The sequence below is a fragment of the Mirounga angustirostris genome, unplaced genomic scaffold (genome assembly GCF_029215605.1).
Source record: "Mirounga angustirostris isolate CCGP_5_RB_7025 unplaced genomic scaffold, mMirAng1.0.hap1 SCAF_9, whole genome shotgun sequence".
Classification (NCBI taxonomy): Eukaryota; Metazoa; Chordata; class Mammalia; order Carnivora; family Phocidae; genus Mirounga; species Mirounga angustirostris.
Window position 1 is genome coordinate 131,964,871 of NW_026991717.1, and position 22,916 is coordinate 131,987,786.

The window sequence follows — 22,916 nt, forward strand, 5'->3', positions numbered from 1 at the left end:
AAAAAATAGCCAACAATAAAACTCGTTTTGTGACTGTAGCAAGTTATCACTTTCTGGTTTTCTATCCAGCTATTCAGTGTAACCTTGTTTTTGGTACCACAGGTTTGAATTTACGGAGGGCTAAGCAAAAGAGAAGACAGAGCACACAGTGCTTGTTAGACACTCAAAGTGGATGATACTTAAAATAGTAAGTATCCTTTCCTGGGTATGGATTTTTATTCACATTTGCAAACACATTCTTCAGTAAGTTCTAAAAGCTTATTTTAAAAAAAAGGGAATGTGACAAAGTATTTGTTTTCATTTCCTTAATTTTAGCACACCTAAGACCATAAAAAGAACCTATTTAAAAATGCTGTTGTAACAAGGGAATTATCTGATGGTCCTTTGGCCAAGTATTTATTAGGAACCACCACTTACAACTCCAGCTGGTATTCCAAAGGGAGTGGTTAAAAAAAAAAAAAAAGAAACATACAACTAATACAATTTCTCTTACTCTTCACTTTTCTTTTTATTATTCAAAAGTCAAATATTTTTAAATCATCCAGCCTCAATTTTGATTTAATGTACCGTCATTTTCCCAAGATATGAAATTTCAGAATCTCTTTGGAATACTAATTTCACGTTTCTAGGTTTAACAAAACTGTTGAAATTTTAAATTCCACTCTATTTCCCTGAATTCTCGACAGTTGCTGATGTAAATTTTAATATAAAATATTTAGTCACAAAATAGTATTGCTTTTGTATGCACATAGTTGTAAGATTACTTTGTTTTTGTCAATAAAAACTATACCATCTTTCATAAAACTCTAAACAAATTAAGAACTGTGATGTGAACAAAAATTACACATGGTAAAACAGGTACCAGCACAACGTTAGGTTATATTACATCAAAAAAAGTTTTAATGGTCCCAAATATATATACTCAACAACTAAGCATACACTCAGGGGAGAAAAAAAATCAAAAACAAAATGAAACAAAAAAAATTATGACACAAATGACCACATCTAGAATTCCACTCAATCTTTAATCAAGTAGGGACACATCCCCACTTTAAAAAAAAAAATCTGCAGTTTGAAGGGCAAAGGGAACAGATAAAAAAGAGGAAACTTTATATGCGCCCCTCCCCCAGAGGTTTTCCAAACCTATTGTAGCGTGACTAAAATGTTGAGAACGTGTGATTTTAAAGGCAGGTCTCTTCATACAAAGAAACTGCTGGCATTCTTAACTGGAGAAGAATTACGGCACAAAAGCCTGTTCTTCTGAGTCTCAAACATGGTCCAAGAAATCCTATTCTGATTGTAGCAACTGACCAGTCAATCCAGAGTTCCACTTACAAAACCCCTGCCCTGTTGGCTTTTTGTTTCCATTTCCTTCCCTGAGAAAAGGGCAATGTGTGGTCCAAGCTGGAGAGCTCAAAGGCTTAAGTCTTTCCCCTAAACGTATAGTATCCCCTCCTCCTGCTCCATTGAATTGGCACTTGATGAGCAGAAGTCAAGTGTGCGAGGCTGATCTGTTTCAGTCATTCACAAGAGACCACTGCTTTGTTGTGGATTTTGTAGGGGGGAGGGGTGGAGAACCAGTTTTCTCAACAGGTACTGATCACAGGCCGTTGCCATTATTAGGACTCAAACTTTGCTTTTTTTGACAGTGGCAGCGTGTCTTCCTTGTCTTCATCCTCATCATCATCTTCATCATCATCGGGATAATCTACCAGACCCACGAGGCCTCCCTGTTAAGAAAAATGTAGCTTCTAAAAAACCTTAACACAAGGTAAAAGATACAGATTCCCGCCCCCCACCCCTATGTACTAAATGTGGTTATTTCTGGATGGTGAGATTATATGCAACTGAAAGTCATTGTATTTTTCCTATATTTTCCGTAATAAAATTTTTAGTTTATAAATTTAGCAAATGAGCCAGGAGATAAAACCTTTTCAATTTAATAATTACTGTTTTTCTAAGACGTAACAATGCATTAGCAAAATCTTGAAAACTACAATAGTTAGACTACTAGAAGTAAGGGCAGACCAAGAAGTTAGGAAGGCGATTCTGCCTTTCCTCCTGGCATCCTTTTATACCCCTGCCTTCGCCAGAAACCACTGTAGCTCTTCTATGTGGGTGTGGAAAAATTCACCCTGCTCTGCCCTCAGCCCACACCTTCATTTTAACATGGATTCACTTCTTAGCCCTCAGGGGTCTCATGCTCATGTCAAAGTAAAAGGAACTGTATATGGGGCACTCTTTCTGGTTTAGATCAACCCATCCCAAATGCCAGTCTGTTAACTGCTAATCCAGGACAGCAGGAGGTAGCGAAAAGAATTGGTTTTTTTTCTGAGATTATGTCTTGTCCACATTTTTGGTGTTAAAATTGTGATCCTTTCTTATGAAATGTTAATGATAGATGGTTAATTTTTGTAAATCTTGCTTGACAAAACAGTGTTAGGAAAGTTGGTAAAGAATAACTTTAAAATAGATCTGAACCTGAGTTCTAAAATGCAAATAACCGTAATAATTCATTTAGCCTTTCGTGTTGGTTATAAAAACCTTTGAGAAACTGCTCAAGTTTTCCATACATACAGGTAGTAGTGGGAGAATTATTCTCTCTCGTTCAGAAAGGTTAGATGAGTTCCAAAAGACAGTAACCAAAGGAAATCTTAGTCTTAGTCACGATCACTGTTGAGAAAGGTGATAGGACACAGGCCTGGAAGTCAGAATGTACCTTGGTAGTAATAGCTGCCGTCTGAGATGTACTTTTAGGGACAGAGCCTGGAGATCCTGGGGAGCCTGGGGATCCCGGGGAGCCTGGCGAACCAGGCAGATTGGTTGCAGGTGACTGGCTGGTGAGAGAAGTCTTGGTTCCACTAGAGAGGGAAAGCTTGAAACTTGGGCTCTGCCGACCAGAAAGATTCGTTTTCAGAAGCACCTCTTTTTCCTCACTTTCTTTTACTAAAAATAAGAATATTGTCAATAGTTGTCACCCATCCTTTTTTTAATCCCCCCAAATGAGGTGGCACTAAACCACAATTAACTGGCTCACTCCCTTGCTAGGGAAAAACACAAGTTCAGTTCACTACTGAGAAGGAATGAGACCTTCAGTGTTCAGTGTCCCTCCCCTTCCTGAAATAAGGTATTTCTCCTGGGTCAAGTCAGATTAAGAAAATTTGGTCCATACTTTCACCCACAGCTATTAATTCACATTCTAGAAAGCCACAAAGTCTCTCAAATCTGTCATGACCAAGTAGATACTCCTCATTTTGTCAAGAAATACAGAATAAGCCTAGAATGGGAAAGCCACCATTTTCCCTTGCCCATCTTTTCAACATACATTTCTTCCTTTCCATGAATTTACTTATTGGATCCATAATATCATCATCATTTTTAGTTTTGTCAGATGGAGACACGACAGCTTCTCCATCTTCCATGTCATCTTCATCTGTGTTAAACCACATCTCTTCTTCATCTTCTAGTGTTCTGGCATCTCTTCGATATCTATGATTCCTCAAAATGGAACGCATACTAGAAGTAAAGAGAAAAGAGAAGAAAGAGAAGAAAGTAAATGGCTCAGTTGGTTAAGCGTCTGCCTTCAGCTTAGGTCATGATCTCAGGGTCCTGGGATCAAGTCCCTCATTGGGCTCCCAGCTCAGCAGGGAGTCTGCTTCTCCCTCTCCCCCACTGTGCTCTAGTAAATAAAATCTTTAAAAAAAAGAGACTTATCCAAAGACACTCTTAGTCTTCAAATGATGCTCCAGATTAGATCGTTTTAATAGATCAAGGTTATATACAGAGAGGCTAACGAAGAACCAGACTTTTCATAGAACTAAACACTCCACAATTTCTAGTGTTAACTAGTGGAATCAAACTATTATGGAAACTGTACTATTATGGATCAGTTATTAAACTTGTTAGCATCAGAAATGAACAAGTCCTAATTCATGGACGTTAAAATATACCTTATTTTGATTTTACTTTTGGACACATGAAGCCCCACTACCACGTTAAGTGGTTGGGTTTTCTTTTTCGTTATCTAACTTAATATATGCCTGAGGAAGCGTCTACAGATCCTACTAACACCACATACACCTTCAGGAAAATATTCATATTGGCCATTACAGAAAGCTACAACCACTGCTCATCCCCTCCCCCAGCCAAGCCAAATAATACGAAACAAGCAAAAAGAGGCACCACCATACAACTTGAATGAATAAATTAAAAAATGTGGTAATTTACCTGTCAAGTTTGGGATTATCCTGCCTTTCTCTTTGTTGTTCAAATCTCAGTTTCAGTCCTTTAAATGTCTGTACATAATCTACATCTTCCAGTGCTTTCCAGTAATTTTCAATGACATGAGCAGTTAATGATTTTATATCTTCCTATAGAAAAGAATTATAATGAAAAATACGATAGGAAAAATGTTATTTTAGCAAGATAGGCTTAATCATAGGCAATTCATAAACCTGCCCAAAATAGTTTAACTTCACAAAATTATCAGCCAATCTTAGAGATAACAAAACAATGAAAATGGGCATAACTCACTACTCTGTAGTCTCTGATTTTTGCTGTGTCTCAGAATTAACTATGGGTCTTCCTCAAGTAAATGCCCAGGTCCCACCCCAGATGTCTTCTACTCAAGTAAGTGTGGGGGTGGGATCGGCACATCACAGGGAAGTGCTAGAGATGGACAGTGGGGAATAGTTGTACAACAGTGTGAGTGTACTTAATGCCAAAGAATTGTACACTTAAAAAGGCAAATTTTACATGATAAACACTTTACCGTAATTTTTTAAAAAAAGCATGCCACAGATAATTCTGACACACAGTTGTGGGAGAACCACAAGCCGACTACTATTAGATCAGTAAAGAATCAAGTTAGTTACGAAATTGTTCTTAAAAAATATAGAGGCATCAAGTTTGTTACGCAATTGTTCTTAAGGGGGCCTGGGTGGCTCAGTCGTTAAGCGTCTGCCTTCGGCTCAGGTCATGATCCCAGGGTCCTGGGATCGAGCCCCACATCAGGCTCCCTGCTCTGTGGGAAGCCTGCTTCTCCCTCTCCCACTCCCCTGCTTGTGATCCCTCTCTCGCTGTGTCTCTGTCAAAAAATAAAATCTTTAAAAAAAAAAAAAAAGGTCTTAAAAAATATAGAGGAATAAAATCTTTAAAAAAAAAAAAAAGGTCTTAAAAAATATAGAGGACAAAGTCCAGTCAGAAAACCTCAGAGTTAAAAACAAAACAATAAAACCACATCAAATACTTTCTATCAACTGTCATTCTACTTTCTTAAAAATGAGTTGCGTACCAGGACAGTGTTAGATCAGTTTTCATTCAAGCCATCCTACGAAGGATTCACAGCTGCCGAGAGATTGTTTTGGTTTTCATTACTTTGAACTGAATTCCTACAAGCTTCTTTTAAAAATTTTCTTCAAATATAATCTCAAATAAGCCAAAATACCAATAATGCATATTCAATATTCTCAAACAATTAAAACCAACATTCCAACAATACAGAACCTACCACTCTAATAAATTCAAACATCTCTATAATGGCAGAGTTCATCAGATTGTAGCGGGATCCATTGTTGAGAAATGCTTTGACTACTGGTTCAAACAAAAAACTTTTCATTATGTAGCGGTTATAAAACTCATCTTTTAATCCAATAATCTTTCTCTTAAAACGAAGAGCACCTGAAACACAGAGGCATTATTGTTCAAATTACATACCACACTTCCATATTTTAGACTTATTAAAAAAGACCTGCTTAATAAATATAATTCTTCGTGCAGTGATATGTTACTGCTTCCAGAAGCATGAACCTAAAGATAAGGACTGCAAGAGGGTTATCAGAAAAACGTACCCTAGAAGTAGTGTATGTCATTATAGAACACAAGTCTTGGAGAGCCAGAAAAACTCTGGAATTTACTAGTGACCAAAATGTACTTTACATCTAAAATAAGAGCTAAAATAGGGCTAACATATGAATTAACTTCGTACTACTTAAGATGAGAAAATTACAAATGTATCTTTTTACATACACCTTAAAAACAACAGAAAAACCATTGTTTTATTAGGGCAATCCACTGTATAATTTGATCATTATTTTTGGACACTCTTACTACTTTGCATTAGAGTTCTGGGTTTACGTTGATTGGTTTGTGGATTGTTGAGAGAACTACTATAAACCCACAAAACTCTGCAAGACCCAAAACTTGCCTTCCCATAGTGTAGAAATAAATTTAGAGGATGTTGTGTTTAAAATGTGGTCCTCTATGCTTATTGCAGCGAGTATGCTTTTTAATTTTTTTTCCTAATTTTCCTTTTTACAATTAATTAGGCTTTAACTTACAGATTAAAAGGTATATTTACATCTTGAGGTATGGGGAGTTACTTAGTCACCATTCGTCAAGATCCAAATATACTCGACAGCTAGACAAAGCCCTCTTTACCTACATGGAGTTTGTCAGTAAGTTAATGCCCCACTTATTGTAAACAGTTCAAAAAAGCATACTCACTTCATGCAGTCACATCGTCTTCGGTTGGCAAGATTAAATATTGTGTTTGTATTTTGGTTTCTTTGGAGATCATGGAAGTGGCTCGTTAAATTGCCAATTTGTTATTAATCAAGTCCTTCATGAGCAGGTAGCCAGGCAACCATGGTGACACGGTTTCTGGGTGGGAAGGCAGAGGAGTAAAGCAGCTCAATGTTTCTTTAGTTGGCAGAAAAGAGGTCCACAAGTGAATGCCCAATTAGGTACAGCTGGCTATAAACTGCCTTAACAATGCAACTTATTTAAGAGTGTCTCTTTCTAAAGTGACACTCTGGGCAGGGAGTTTCAAAATAATTTATAGAATAGTAATTGCATTTTTTCAAACTCTACTGAATTATTTTCAAATACATAACCATGGTCAAATAAGACATTTTAAACAGTAAGAGGCACCTGTGTGTTAAGTCAAAGTCTAACAAGGGTTTATCTTCCCAAAACAGTGATTTTAGAGTTTGGTGTTTTGTAATGTCACTTGACGAAGTAACTAATGAGGCAGTTCCATTTGTTAGAAATCAATACTTCAGAGCTCAGGCCAAATCTGAAGTTTTTAGTAATTAAGGCAAGAGCTGTTATTTTAAGAGCTGGTACTCCAACTATGCAGGCTTCGTGGAGACTTGTGTCCTACCACAACACACACTAGCTGAACCCTGTGGGCCGCATCCAGTTCCCAGGTAAGTGAAAACAAACTCCCTTCCTAGAATTCACTAAGACCAAGGTATGCGGTGGCATCACTATCTCCTCCAGAGCAGTTCTGTCCAGAAACTGCCAGTGTAGACCGAGATGGTTCTAACGGTCTTTGTTTTGCACCTCATTCCGCAAATTTGCCCCTATTTATTTACATCCAGAACTGGGTTATTTCCATTCAAATCCCTCTCCAAAGAAACCTGCATCAAGAATAGCCAACCACTACTTGCTGCTGAATAAAAGTTGCTTTCAAAAATTTACCAGCGAGCTCTCTGAAGGCCAACTGCTCAAAGGAAATTAGAGAAAGCTTGTGGGATAGGTCACATTGGCAGAACTGTAGGACTTCCAATGTAAAGTGCACTCTGCTTCCCTTCTTATCTCTAACCTTCATTAACATGTCAGGAATCTCTGGTGCTTTGTTTCAATCATCTCTAAAACAAATAATTCATCTTTACATTAACACAACATGAGATTTCATGTCACAAGTTGAGACTTTTTGCCTCATACGTAACTTATGATGGCGGAATAAAAGCATCTACAATAAAATTTTCCTTTATTTCATTCCTGTCATGGATTTCCAGATTTTTAACAAAAGACTAGACAACATGAATCAGTGAAAGGCCAAGGAAAGAAATAAGACTGCTAAAACTGGCATATGTATGTATCTAAGCTTATAAAGACCTACATTTTGAAAGGATTGCTGGTCTCACCTGTGGACCTGATTTGTTGTCTTTCAATAGGATAAAAGCATTCTAATAAGCATCAGATATAAAAAATGAGACGTTCTGTAAGTCCCCAAACTGTTTAGATTTAACCACTCATCTTTTTTCCTTACAACTGGGCATCTAAACTTACTTATGAAACCCTCCCTTAAACACTGTACCTAACATTTTCAGTGTATAATCTTAGAAGATTGAAAATATCCTAAATCTCCCACTTAGCTCTTTTAAAAATACTTGATCAAAAACTCTCTTACAGTCAGTCCTAGAGTGCTCATTCCTAATGACTGGCATCTTCTTCCACAAACTACTCATGTTCTCAATCTGGGAAGACAGCCACATAGAATCATTTAAGAGTCAGCATTTTCCAAACTGGGTTATCGTTAAACCAAACAATAATAAAACGTAACTAAAATTGTGCTAACATGCTTAGTTTCCTACAATATAAACCTTCCTTATAAAGTATACTTCATAGTTGTCATTAAATTGTTGAGAAAATTTCTTTGTAATACTGCAAGCAAAATAATGAGATGAACTGAACTGAAAAGCCTTTTCCTCTCCTGCACTCTCCTACTGGATTCGTGTGTTCTCCCTACACCAAACCATTACCACGCAGCACGTTTCCCACATCTGTATGTCAGCCGTGCTTTCAACCAAGAAGGTCACGTTCTCCCACGACCAAGACAACCCAATTTACCTCTCTTGTGAAATTTTCCTGATCTGACTCATTCATGTAGGAATAAATTATCGCCACTATGCTTCCAAACACACCTCAATATAGGACTTTTGACATTTTGATTTTTCCATGACTACCTCCTCCTAATGAACTCAAAACCCCTTGATAGCTGAGTCTGGGTCTTAATGGTCTGTGTTTTCCTTGTAATTTCCGGTATCTAGCATCTTCATCAAATCTAAGATGCCCCTGACTGCAAAAAACTTTCTCTACCACTAAAAAAAACCAAACAGATCAATTACAATGACATGCCATTAATGTAAGACTCACCTTGATCTGAGAGACGATAAATGTCTAAAATGCAGAGTTTAGCAATAATCGCGCCTCGGATAAACCTCATCGGCTACGATACTGCTTAAAACTGATAAAATATGGTAGCATGTGTTTAATACATTTATCGAAATAAAACTGATTAACTTACTCGTTTAGTTTTTCCATTCTGTCCTAACCTCCCTTTCCCACACTTGAACAAAAACTGTGTGCTGACATGAAAGAAATGTTACGAACTCCCTCTCAACATGGGGCTCTCTTTTGCTGTAGTAGGTATATAAGGAAAATGAATATGAGCTTAAAAGCTCTTCTTTTGCAAATGCTAAGCTCATGGATATTAATATAGTAGAACCAAATAATCCATTTATTTTTGCTGTCCTTAGTAGTCTAGGTTAATGCCACAAAATGCTCCCTGTTACTTTTGGCTGAAAAAGATTACTAAGGTAACATCAGAGTTCCTGGACAAGCAACAGAGAAGTAACTGCACTAAATATCTGAAAGTTGGCAAATGAAAATATACCGTGAAGACATGTATTCTCAGTCCATCCCACAGTGTGTACATTAGCCAGAAAAACTAAGGCAACTATAACTGTTACCCTGATGGAAAGTTTAATGATTTTAGAAGGATACCTATTTCTAATATTAAAGGTAAAATACTGTAGGGCAAATCAACATCAGAAACATCCTTATAAACCATGTTTTTATAATTTTAGGATATTAGCAAAAATGGACATATATGGTTCAGGCCTCTGAAGAGTGAATGACTGTGATGCCGTCCAACAACCCAACTTACCTACAGAAACCAAAAGACAGAAGTTACCAGCAGACATATTTTATTGCGCCTCTAAGGGACCCCCAAACTGGATCTGTCGACTTGCCAAAGAAGGCCGGCTGCTGTGCTCAAGAATATTCTTAAATAACCTATTTCCAATTCTGAAACATGTTTTACTTCAACAAACTAGGGCCTTAAGAACACAGTTAATTTTTGAAACGAACACATAACCAAGAACAGATCTGTTGCTCTAAGAGTTGACAAACTTTACCCATAAATATGGTTTACATGTACACATTTTAGGCTTCATAGGCCACATATGGCCTCTACTTGTTTTTTGTATTTTTTTTAAACAACCCTTTAAGAAACGTAAAAACTACTTTTCAGCTTGCAGGTCGTGTAAAGAGCGCAGGGTAGATCTGGTCACTTCTAAAGTTTGGCACCCTTGCTCTTAAAATATCTGAGGTAACAAAATGTTTTATGTCAAATGTATCTCAATAGGGTGGAGAAAAAATCCTTGTGCAATTAATGAATGGACCATCTACAGACACCTGTGCTGGGCATTCTAACTCCCAATGTGTTTTAGCAACTCAGTGCCATTAGCTATAGATTTTCCAAATTACAGAAATGTTCTTCATGATTTAATAAGATTCACAAGAATTCCTAATTTGTAATGAGGAAGGCAGTACTAAAAAAGTAAGTGAGGTAAAATGACCTTAGGTGCCATTTTAATAGTGGAATAGAATACTTTAACATATTTTGTGGATACACACTGAGCCCTTTGCTGTATGTGGGGAAAGATGCAAATGAGGAAAATTATCTCCAACTCTGGCAAAACTACATAATTGGTGTAGTTTCCTGTTAGAATCTAGGTCTCCTTGACCTGAAATCAGTGATCTTTTCTTCTCAGGTAATAAGACCCAAAGGTACCAACAACATGATAAGATAGAGATAATAATTCTATCGGAAGCAACACTTACATAATGCCAAGAAAGCATGCTTGGAGGCCATAAGAACCAGCACTCTCCGGAGGATGTCCTTATTAATAATGTAGTTCTTTATGTGGTAGGTATGGTGCTCCACACAAAATGTTAACAATTCCAGTACAAGTGCCAACAACTGGGCAGTCTGAAAATCATCTAAAAACAAAACACAATTTAATGACTAATACTCTTTCCCTTTCTAAATTTAAGTATCCAAATTCCAACCAAGTAAAATCCTTTCTGTTGACCCAAAATTTTAAACTTAAGGGGAACAAACACTGAATCCCTACCATGTGCCCCAAGAACTATGCTTTACATTTTCTTAACTCTGACAAATTAGTTTCATAAAACCCAAGTCTGAATAATAAGGCAGAGCTGGGACACAAATCTATTAGATCTCCCTTATTCCCAAGTGCAAAAATGTTCTACCGTGTCTTAACACAGCCCTCATAAGATGTACACACAGCGCAGGAGATCCGGAAAGATCCCATCTGGTCTCTGGTGGAATTACTCTCTCTGCTCTTAGAATTCCAGTGTCCTTTATTATACAGAATGAATCCACACTGGATTATAATTATTGGCTTACTTTTCTTCCTCACCAGGCAGCAAGCCTCTGGAAGTATTGTACTCACTTTTTTATTCCCCCCATTTAGCCCCTAAAGATTACAGCACAGTACTTTCCAGACAATGGGGGTTTTTTTTGTTTTTTAATAAACGTTTGAAGAACTAAATATACGTGTTTGGAAAGGAGCCTCAAGCTTTACCTAATATGAATAAAATAGACAGGAAAAATGAGTATCACGTTTCCAAGACGTGATTCTAGATCACAAAAAAGGGTAAATTTAACATTTACTTTCTAAGTGCTGTACTGATAATTCATATGGCAAAATAATATTCTTGAAATGTCAATAGATTTCCCATTGAAGACCCTAAAACTACCTTCTGAATTAAACACACACTATGCAAGCTAAAGCTAAAGGAATAAAATGCAGAAATAAGAATAATCCTTAACCTATGAATAATCCTCAATGCAAAAAAAAAAAGGTTAACAGTAAGCAGCTTTGCTCTACACTTCTGGAGTACAAATAACTTAAAATTTTTTCACAATTACTTCCATTTATTTAGCCTATGTAAATATTGCTTTAACAGAAAATTGTTTTTAAATTCTAAAAGCAACAATTATCTCCATGTTTACATTTTTTCTCCCAATTATAGCACTTTAAATTCTACCTTGAACACCTTTTTTTAAAATATATTATTACACCTCTGTGTTAACCAAATCAACTCTGAGTTTTAGAATTCAAGAACAAAGAACCTTACTACCAACCTGCAATATCTTACCTTTGCTAGGTTTATCTTCTGTTGTATTTGCCAGTAAGGGAGCAGTGAGGACATGCATACAGTGCTTGTAAAAGAAACCCAGAAATTCAGTCTTCTCTGTTTTCTAAGGAATCAAAAACACTTCCATGAATTTTAACTGCATTGGTTCCTACCAGTAATAAACAACATACTAGTATGAAAAAGAGAAAAATGCCCGTGGCTTACATTGGCAGTAGCTAACATGTTTTCTGGGTCAACTAAAGTTCGAAGCAGGCCCATAAGTTGGACTGCTCCTCCAAGTTCAGGGTCTGTATCACAAATCATATGTTCTATAATGAGGTTGATGAGCAAAATATCCTGGTGAGAAAAGTACACACAAAAAGGATCACTTACTATGAGAATGGAAAAGCACATACTATGACATGTTACAGCATTATACCTAGCTCTAGCTGTCTTGTTAACTGCAATCAAAATGAAACGACCAACTTCTTTAATAGGATGTGTGGCAGTGTTTCCCTCAAGTGTGGTACAGACCCATTTACTCTTAAGTAATACAGAAAAGAACGTTTCTTTCTCTACTATCTTCAAGTTCCTTTGATTAAAGCAAAAACTAGCTTTGTTCGGTGCTAATCTTCACACCTCTTGAGAACAAAATCTCCCTTCTGAAGAAAGCTAACGGACCTTCAGTTTAATAGAATATTTAGCTAGAATTTACACCATTGTTCTACTTTCACTGCATTTCTATAGAGTCCTTCTATTTCTGGCATGGCAAATAAGATCTGTATCTGTTCTCCATTTATGGAAATGATACAGAGTTTCCATTTAAAGTAAATTTAATTGGTACCCAAATGTGTGAAATGAGGGGCAACAAGATTATGGTACTTAGCACAGAGAACAAATCTGTTACATAGATGCCAAATGTCATTGAAAATTGATTACTAGTTTTCCTGAGGCTCTGTGACTGGTGTTCCTGACCCAAGGAGTAACTACAAACAGAAAGGGATGCAGTGAGGAAATCTCTGTCTGTATATGCAGTGGTAGGATGGACCTAAAGGTTGAGACTGGGAATCCAGAGGCCTACTGCATGTGAGCGAAGTACATCACTGTGTGTGCAACTAGTGGATTTCAGGGCCAGCAAGACTAGCCTTTATTTTAAATTAATACCGGTATTTTGGTTTTCTGGAGAAGACTATTTTATTAAAGAAAAACGTGACCTAATATTCAACAGTTCAAACTGGTACTTTGCCACACTTATCCTGGCCATTAAAAAAACAAAACACCCAAAAACCTTAAATACAGAAGTTACTAGGCATTCCACTTCACTTTGACATAACACATTAAGATTTTCTTAAAGGCAGAAGTCTATTTTCTCATTTTGTAAAAATACAATAGGAACTGTGCATAGCTTTTTTTTTTTTTTCCTAAGAGGAATCCCCCCCTCCCCTTTTAAGATGCAGTTGAGGGCAAAATATATCAGTTTATTCTTAAAAGTTACTTTTAAGATTTTGGGGGAAGGAGGAAAAAAAATCGGTATCATTGGTTTAATGTTCTACAACAGAAGAGCACACACATCTGGGGCTGCTGCATATGCCACGTACCATAAACGCCAGGAGCACCCTTCACATTATCAGGAAAGATTCCCTCACTTACTTTAAAACTGACGTGTGTGTATGAACAAGACAACAGCTTGTTCCTTATGGTTAGGCAGTAAAGAAAGTACCCTAAACACTTTTCCAAGGGACTGTGTTTCATTCCTTCATTCTTGGTGATTTTGAGAATCTATCCCTAGCAAAGTCAATGTTTTCCTAGGGAAGTTACTTATAATTCCACATATAGAACAACTTATTGATAAAATGATTAAAACAAGACAACGTCTCAAGTTAATGACAGAATTAAGAAACGTGATCTCAGAAACTTAAAAAGACACAAGTTGAGCATTAACAACTGCTGTAAGACACAATCTGTAAACTGAGATAGGAGCCAATTTAGGGAAAATAAGCCATTTGACATTCTGGCTACACTTTCCCCAAATATCAGCTATTTAAATCTTAAAAAATAAATAATAAATACAGTTATAGCTCCCCATGTATAAATACTTACTGTTAGTGCAAATAATATTTACCTTGTTGGTTATTTTTTGCTCTGTTAACTTCTTACTTACATCATCATTCTGTTGTGCCTCCTGCATGACAAACTCTCGTACCATGGATGGATTATATTCAACCAAGTATGAGAATATATCAGTAGCAGCACTTCGCACCTGTGTATCATCCATGCCCTGCAGATAAAAAGCACTTATTTCTCCTATAATTATAAAAATACGGACCTTATAGCTATGTAAATCCAAAATCTAACAAATTATAAGAAAACAGTGCAGTAAGAGAGGTCAAGGAAGTCTGGCATATAAAACTTGTTCAGTGAATAAAGTTACTTTCTTTTATTCTTGTTTACTTCCCTTAACATTTCAACAGGCTGCAAAATTCACAATTTATTATTAAAAGTATGGAAAATCCCTCTGAATATTCTTTCAGTAATGTGTAAGAACTCTCTAATATACTAGAATTTTACAGCTTTTTTACTTTATGTAATACACAGCTCATATTAAATACTGGCTATAGTCAAACACTTCCACTGCACGTTATATAAAAATATACTTTTGTGCATTAAAAATATAATGGTAATTGGGGCGCCCAGCTGGCTCGTACAGTTAAGTGGCTGACTTTGGCTCAGGTCACAATCTCAGGGTCCTGGCTCAGCAGGGAGTCTGCTTTTCCCTCTCCCTCTGTGCCCCTCCCCCTGTTCATGCTCTCTATCAAATAACTAAAATCTTAAAAAATAAAAATTAAAAAATTAAAAATATGTAATGGTAGGGCGCCTGGGTGGCTCAGTCGGTTGAGCGACTGCCTTCGGCTCAGGTCATGATCCTGGAGTCCCGGGATCGAGTCCCGCATCGGGCTCCCTGCTTGGCAGGGAGTCTGCTTCTCCCTCTGACCCTCCTCCCTCTCGTGCTCTCTGTCTCTCATTCTCTCTCACAAAAAAAAAAAAAAAATGTAATGGTAATTAAATATTAGGAGAAACAAACTTACAAGGATGACTTCTAAAGCTGGTAATATGCCCATATTTGACAAAGTCTTGAAAAAAGCATCTCTGTTTTGAGGTTGTAGCGTTTGGGAAAACGCACAAAATTCTTTTAGAAAGTTAACCTAAAATAAGGAAAAGGACAGGTGAATATATTAAAGATCTGTTGTTTTAGCTTTGTGCCTTTCCTAAGTATCAAATTTCTTACCAATTCCTGTCTTTTTTCCTCATCTGTTGCTTCATCTGTTAGTTGTGCAAACAAATCTGTCAGAAATTTTTCATCCTCCTGTTAAATCAAAGGATAAATTTATGCTAATGGTAAGAGTATATTAAAACATAATTTTCAGATACTATAGAATATAAATTGCACTAACTGGAAAAAGGAAAGATGGTACTGGCAATGGTGTTTTTTTTTTTAAAAGAGAGAAGAAATAACCAAACTATTAAAGAATAAACTGGGGATTTATATAGGAAGATTATTCTTTATATTTTGGCAAGGCCTGATTTCCTAAGTTTATTTAAGGGCCACACTGTGAGTGTAGTAGGCTTTGTGGACCATATGGTTCTACCACAACTATTCAGCTCTGTTATTACAGTAGAAAATAGCCATAGACAATATGCAAATGAATGTGGCTATGTTCAAATAAAACTTTATTTATAAAAACAGATATGGGCCATAGTTTGCAAACCCCTCATTTACAGAGTTTTAAAATCTTACCTTTAGAGGTTAAGGTTCTACAACCTCTCAAACGAAGGTGAAAATTAAGATAAAGCTTTCATGTTTTAAAGACACAGAAAATGATTCAGTTATTTAAAAAGGTAAATGCAGAGCTTTAAAAGAAACACTTATTATCGGACGATATCCCATACAGACACACAGAATTTAATATGCATTATTTCAAAAAAGATTAAAGAGGTTCTCTCCTAGGATACTAATCTGGGTAAGTCAGTACAGAACTTGGAAAGAACCTCAGATGTTATCTTACCTCATTTTATAATTGAGACAGATTAAGAAATTTACCCAAAGACCAACCACAGGAGGTGGCAGAGACCTTCCTGATAACCTGTTCAAAATTTTTTCCATCACTATTTTTAACTAAGACGGTGTTATACTTTAATTCCATACTATCTCAGCTAATACTAGATTCAGCACTACTTCAGCCCTACGGACATGGCTAAGTCTAAATATATCTACATATGTATAAGTGTATGTATATGTAATCTCCCATTAGATTATAAACTCCATATTCACTGTTGCAGATTCTTAGGAAATACTTTCTGTGATATTAAATTGGTTATTCCTACTTTTACTTTTTCTAAAATGTACAAAACATGCCATACTTCAGATGGCATGTAACTTCAAGATGCAGCCCTGATCTAATATATCCCACCAACTGGAAATCAAATGATGGTCTCTGAACTGCTGCATTTGGGGGTACAGAAGTTGAGAGAATAAAAATGTTTAAGAAAAAAAAAAAGGAATGTTTAATAGTATTATGTACAGAGCAGTTAATAGTAAAGGGAGGGTATGACTGGGTACACAAGGGGAGTAAGAACCTGCTTTAAATTATAGCTCAATCACCCGTTGTCACAAAATTTCTAAAATTCTCTTTCCTTCATAGCAACACTCTGGATATAAGTATTTGTATCAAGAGCAACAGAACTACAGCATTGGCAGCCAGGCTTTTACAAAGCATAATGTCAGGAGATAAAGACTTAACAACCTGAAATTATTCATACTTAATGAGTAAAACTGGCATTTCACAGGTACGAAGACAAGACACACAAGTGACAAATCCCTGCATTAACAAAATGAGAATCATGTGGAGCTAAAGGACATGAGCTCCATGGAGCTAAAGATGCACTCAGGACTATCCAAGGAAACCAGAAATCAAAAGTGGACCAGAACAGGCTCTACTAGGCAGTCAGTAAAAAGGAGATTCTTATCAAAAAACAAATAAAAATTGGTACCGAAACCTTCTCCCTCCTCCATTATCGATCATAATACACTGTACAGAGATTACTATTGTCCTTACCAGACTGTATTGCCTATGTTATTTGTCTACATGTCTGTTGTAAATGAATGGGAAGCACATCAAATTGGTCAACATGAACTGGAATTATTCCCAGCTCCAGGACAGCAGTGTAGGTAAAACTGATTTTTCTATTTGAATTCATGTTTTGTTTAAGATGTCAAAGGTAGGGACTCTGAAAATACAGTAATTTTCTTTTTTTTTTTTTTTTTAAAGATTTTATTTATTTATTTACTTGAGAGAGAGAGAGAAACAGCATGAGAGGGGATAGGGTCAGAGGGAGAAGCAGGCTCCTCGCCGAGCTGGGAGCCCGATGCGGGACTCGATCCCGGGACTCCAGAATCATGACCTGAGCCGAAGGCAGTCGCTTAACCAACTGAGCCACCCAGGCGCCCAAAATACAGTAATTTTCTAAAAAGGAATAACCATACAAATTAAACTTATTACTTTATTGATTATGTGCTACCAAACAGCTCTTACTGACATTTGCCTCCTTTCTTTATTTAACAAATCCAGGTTTCAAATAATTATTTGTAGATCTGAGGAAAGGTCTTAAGTCTTCCAAGTCCTATCATCTATGTGTTACTCTTCCAGTATCATGGGCATCAAAGAAACAAAAAACAGGGGAGGTGTGCAACTCACAAATCTTTATACCACACAAACTTTAAAGTTCAGTTTCGGTTAGAACAGACTAATTCCTACACTATGGGATAATATACTGAGAGGTTCTCTGACTTTGGGGTTCTACATATGTAGATTACTGGCCAGCTCTCACAGATTTTGATTTCTGTGTTTTGTGCAGAATCCAGGAAATGTTACACCCTAGGCAATTCTGACGCAAGCACCCTAAAACACCAGACCTGAGAGACTGGGCATACTGTAGAAAGAAAATCTGGAGTTTAATAGAGCAGTTATTAATAGATACTTTAAAATAATGCTCAGGGTGCTTGGATGGCTCAGTCGGTTAAGGGTCTGACTCTTGATTTTGGCTTAGGTCATGATCTCAGGGTTGCGAGATTGAGCCTGCATTGAGCTCCACATCGGGCTCCGTGCTGGACGTGGAGCCTGCTTAAGATTCTCTCTCCCTCTGCCCCTCACCCCACCTCCACTCACACCACCTGCATGCTCTAAAAAAAAAAAAAATACTCAAGTCTTGCATCATGTTCATGCATGTTCTTCTTTAATCTTCAGATGACTTTATAGGGTTGATAACATCACCATCCTTCAAATGCGGGAACTGAAGCTTTAAGAGGTTAAGAAAGTTGCCCAAGTAGCCCACGGCTATTAAGGGACAGGTGGAGCTCTAACTCATATTCAGATCCAACTTCCCCATACTCTCATCTGGTACAAAAGCATGCCTTTTGGTGAGGAAACCTGCAACTATAATTTCCCAATATCTGCTATATTCCCTTGACCCTAACACTAGGCCTTTAATACATAATGATCTGATAGTGCTACCAATTCTACCGAATTTATATTCTATATTTAATGACATACTTCTTGGCTTCTTCATTTTCTCTTTGAATCTATTCTATGCATAACTGACAGATTAATATACCTAAAATTCTACATTCAATCATTTTGTTAAGACCATTCATTCCCCTGTAATTTCTTCAAGCTAGACTTCATCACATTTACGTTCCCTAATGGAAACATAACAACCTTCTGGTCCCACAGTATTATGTATTATAACCTTTTCTAATATCACCCAAATACATACCTTTAGACAAAAATCAAAACTCAATTTAGGTGTTTAAAAGGAAAAGGAAATTGCTTCTGCTAAATCAATTAACAGTTTAAATGGTATCAATCAAGAAGGTATCTTTGTAAGTAGGAAAAAAAATTATCTAACTCACCTGTAACATACCAACAATTTCTACCTTATTGAAAAAGATAAAGGAGTGAAGTGTTGATAACATATTTTCTTCAAAGACTGAAGGTGTAGGTAGAACCATATCTTGGATATACTGAACTCTGTATGTCTGATGAATTTTTTGTTTCAGCTCAGGATCTGATATGGGAATCACTTCTTTAAACTTGGCTGTTTTTGTTAGAAATTCTCTGTGTTTTCGTGGTTGTGATAAAGCAGGATCATATTCTAAGCATCCAATGACGTCCATTATACATTCCTCAGAGAACATAACTTCAAAAAGAGCAGTTCGATTCAAGAGGAAGATGCCTTTGATAATTTCATACAAGTGGTGCAGTCCTTCAATATTTTCCAAATCCTCACACACATGAAAAAGCTCTAAGAGCTTTTTAATATAACCCTCATTTTCCAGTGCTAGTGCAAGTTTTTCACGACGCAGGGGGGAAGGTAAAGATGATGCCACAAGTTCTGCAATTTCCTCAAGGCGACTTAATTCACAAGATGGCAATTCTAAACCTGGTGATGACATATCATCAAAACGCTCCTCTTCAGATTCATCTACAAGGTCCTGAGTGATGTCCACTGAAGGGTCCTTTCCTTGAACCTATTAAATAAGATTTATGATAGCTGACAGAATATAATCAAGCAAATCTAAATGATATTCTTAGATGAATACAAGAGATGTTATAAGAATCCTAGCATCATATTCCAGGACAGCCACCACCAAACCCTTCAAAGTTTAAGTAAAATTCAAATAAATATCAAACATCATAATGTGATCACAGAAAATACAGGTTAATTGTAAGCAACAAGGAATATTTTAACATCAATTCCAGAAAGCAAGGGCCAAAGAATATGTACAAACTAGTTCTGGACCAAAGTGGGTCACCGATGTGCTGTAAATGCTGGTTGGTGGCCCAAAAATATGAATAATAAAACTGTGGAAAACAAGTGTACTCACACAAAAATGAAACCATATAAAAAGTGACTGCAACATACATGTAGCAGAGCATAATGCGGTAGATCCCCCAAGAATATCTACTAAAAGCAAACAAACCATGGAAGTTTTCCTTTCTATTCACCCAAACCTGTAGCTTTCATGACATAACTTAGAAGTTTTCACAAATACATTTTGCGATAAAAGAATATTTTCACCCAAAGTCAAGGACTTATTTGAAATAAAATGAGTTTTGCTATCTTGGCCCTATAATTTGAGACACCCTCACTAAAGCAGGCCAATTGAATGGTAATGAAATGGAAAAATCAGACCTTATATGAAATGGCCAAGAAACTTAAATTGCTTAGCATGGTTAAGAGAGACTGTTAATGGATACTGGAAGGGAAGAAGGCCTGGAATAGGTCTTGAAATATGTTGCAAGTTGATATCATCTTGACCTTAACCCAGTGGGCAGTAACCACTGAAAGGCAGCTAGGCACATTCCAGATTGTACCCGGCATGGTCTCAAGTTGGCTCTGGATTTGTTAACGACATCAATTCTCAATATAGCTTTAGATTCCTGGAACTCAAACTACGGCTTTACCTAAAGAAATGTGCTAGCATTTGATTAAAAAGCCCAATGTAAAGGGACAAGAGCCCTTACTGTAATGAAAATGCTATCTTTTTGAGTTTATTAGCAAATATGAAGGCTAAGAAGGTCATCAAAAAGGACTGTGGTTAGGATTTTCTTAGAATCTGATCTGCTCAGGGAATTAAGGTGGAATTGTAATGATTTGACAAATATGTTTCAGGCTTACTAAATGGAGCAATGGAAGAATGAAAACAAAAGAAAGGTAGAATAAGCTAGAAGAGAGAGTCTTCCTTAAGAGAAAGGGTAAGTCTTAGCAGTCTGGACAGATACGAAGAAAATGAGAATGTGAAGGCCATGAAAGGTCTATAAGAAAAAAGAGATACACCCAGACCTAATAACTACTGTCAAGGAAAATACTAGAAAATGGACTTTTTGCTGTTTCTACATCAAAAAATGATGAGTAGGGTTCAAGAAACAGAAAGACATGTAAGATCTCAAAGAGCAAAATATAATGAATTCTCTAGAACAAGCCAGGATCTAGAAATTGGTAAGTACAGACAGGATCATGAAATACTGGTAGAAAACACCACCTTGAATATAAAGTATGCACAAGCTGAAGGGGAAGATTAGAAAATAATAAAATAGCCAGTGATTCCTAGGAAAGTTACTCTAGAGAAAGTATAGAAGTATACTACCCGTGCCCCAAGTGTAAATGAAGAAGTACAGACTAAGGAAAAGTAAAGATTCAACAATTTATTAAAGGAGAGCCAGGCCTGACAGCAATGCACTGAGTCCAGGTGTGAGTTAAATATTGGCTTAACAGAAGACTGTCTAGGGTGGGACTGTTTGACTCAGAAAAGTGAAGGAGAATGAGATCTGTCTGAGCAATGCGTGCTTTTAGCATACCCAAGCTCTTTAATCTCATCTCTCTCTCTATGGGAGAACGCCACAGGACACAATCTAGAGGCAGGCTATGAAAACAAAGAACAAGTATGAAGAGGCGTTCAGATATAAATCTAAGTCCTTCACAGTAGAAGAAAAGGGAAGTTCGACAGGCAGGTTACTATATGAAAAACACAGCTGAGCAGACTAGCAGAAATAAAATCTACGAGGTAAGGAAACACTGCGCCTCAAGGACACGTCGCTTTATTAAGGCAGCGGCTCTCAAGCTTCAGGGTGCGTGAGAGTCAGCTAAAGCAGGAACTGACAAACGAGAGCCAAACGTGGCCCACCACCAATCTTCATAAATAAAATTTTCCTAGAAAAGAATCAGGGCTGTTTATGTGTTATGTATGGCTACTTTCAGTATTACAATAGCAGAGCTGAATAGGTGTTAAACTGTATGGCCCACAAGGCCTAAAATATTTACTATCTCACCCTTTACAGAGAAAATCTGACCTAGAGGGCTTGTTAAAATATAATTCAAATACCACTACTGGGACCCACTCACAGAATTTCTGATTCAGGTAGATCCAGGATGGGGGTTCCAGAATTTACATTTCTGTCAGTTCCCAGGTCATACTGCTGGTCGGAGGACCACACTTTGAGAACCAATGAATTAAAGAATCTGTTGAAGGGGGCACCTGGGTGGCTCAGTCGGTTGGAGGTCCGACTCTTGGATTTCAGCTTGAGTTGTGGGATCGGCGCCATGTCGGGCTCCATGCTCAGTGAGGAGTCTGCTCTCATGTGTACACTCGCTTTCTCAAATAAACAAATCTTTAAAAAAAAAAAAAAAGTAAAGAATCTGCCGAAGACTATTCTCTAATTAGAATAAATGTGGAGATAGAGAAACTGTCCTTAGGATGCAGTGGTTTATATGAGTCTATAACAAGAGCCAATGGCTCTGGCATATAATAAATGCAAACTAAGAGTGCATAATAAATGTACACCCGACAAGACTGTGGAGATTATGTCACTAGGCCACTATGCCACTATGACTCCGTATAGAGTCACTAGGCAATTCCAGAATCAACTGAGAACATGTAAGATGAGGCTGAAGAGATAGTCAAGAGTCACAAGAAGCTACTGAATAAAGTGTTATGATCAGATTGGCATATTTAAAAAGGTCACTCCATCTGTGATATGGATTTGGGAAGACCAGTCAAGATGAAAGCAATAAACCAGGCAAGAAATGACGGTGGCTTAGTAAACTGTGACAGCAGTGAAAACAAGGGTAAGTGAATGGATTTAAGATTTATACTTGAAGGACTGAATGGATGTAAGTGATGAAGGAAGGATAAATAAAACCCCCAAGTTTCTGGTTTCAACAGTAGGATGACAGTGGCTGAGATGAGGGAGATGGGAGAATGAACAGATCTAGGGGAGATTATGTTTGGTTCTGGACTACCAAATCTGAGATACCAGGGAGCACTGATGGAGGAGCTCTCA

General features: G+C 37.1%; 1 protein-coding gene across 2 annotated transcripts in view; it reads right to left on the bottom strand.

Annotated features, from left to right (window-relative positions):
• Positions 1-1,000: 1,000 nt before the first annotated feature.
• PPP4R3A (protein phosphatase 4 regulatory subunit 3A) overlaps positions 1,001-22,916 on the bottom strand; it is a 37,476-nt gene continuing 15,560 nt past the window's right edge. Inside the window, exons 4-15 of one of the 2 annotated variants that reach the window (XM_045901411.3) lie at positions 18,986-19,603; positions 15,305-15,382; positions 15,105-15,221; positions 14,180-14,296; positions 12,244-12,375; positions 12,040-12,142; positions 10,696-10,854; positions 5,510-5,679; positions 4,228-4,370; positions 3,326-3,516; positions 2,720-2,946; positions 1,001-1,730 (exon numbers count right to left, since the gene is read on the bottom strand). In XM_045901411.3, coding sequence (XP_045757367.1) covers positions 1,620-1,730; positions 2,720-2,946; positions 3,326-3,516; positions 4,228-4,370; positions 5,510-5,679; positions 10,696-10,854; positions 12,040-12,142; positions 12,244-12,375; positions 14,180-14,296; positions 15,105-15,221; positions 15,305-15,382; positions 18,986-19,603 — 2,166 coding nt within the window. In that variant the 3' untranslated portion in view covers positions 1,001-1,619. Of the gene's footprint in view, positions 1,731-2,719; positions 2,947-3,325; positions 3,517-4,227; positions 4,371-5,509; positions 5,680-10,695; positions 10,855-12,039; positions 12,143-12,243; positions 12,376-14,140; positions 14,297-15,104; positions 15,222-15,304; positions 15,383-18,985; positions 19,604-22,916 lie in introns of both variants that reach the window. The other variant, XM_045901409.3, reaches the window with a different exon arrangement.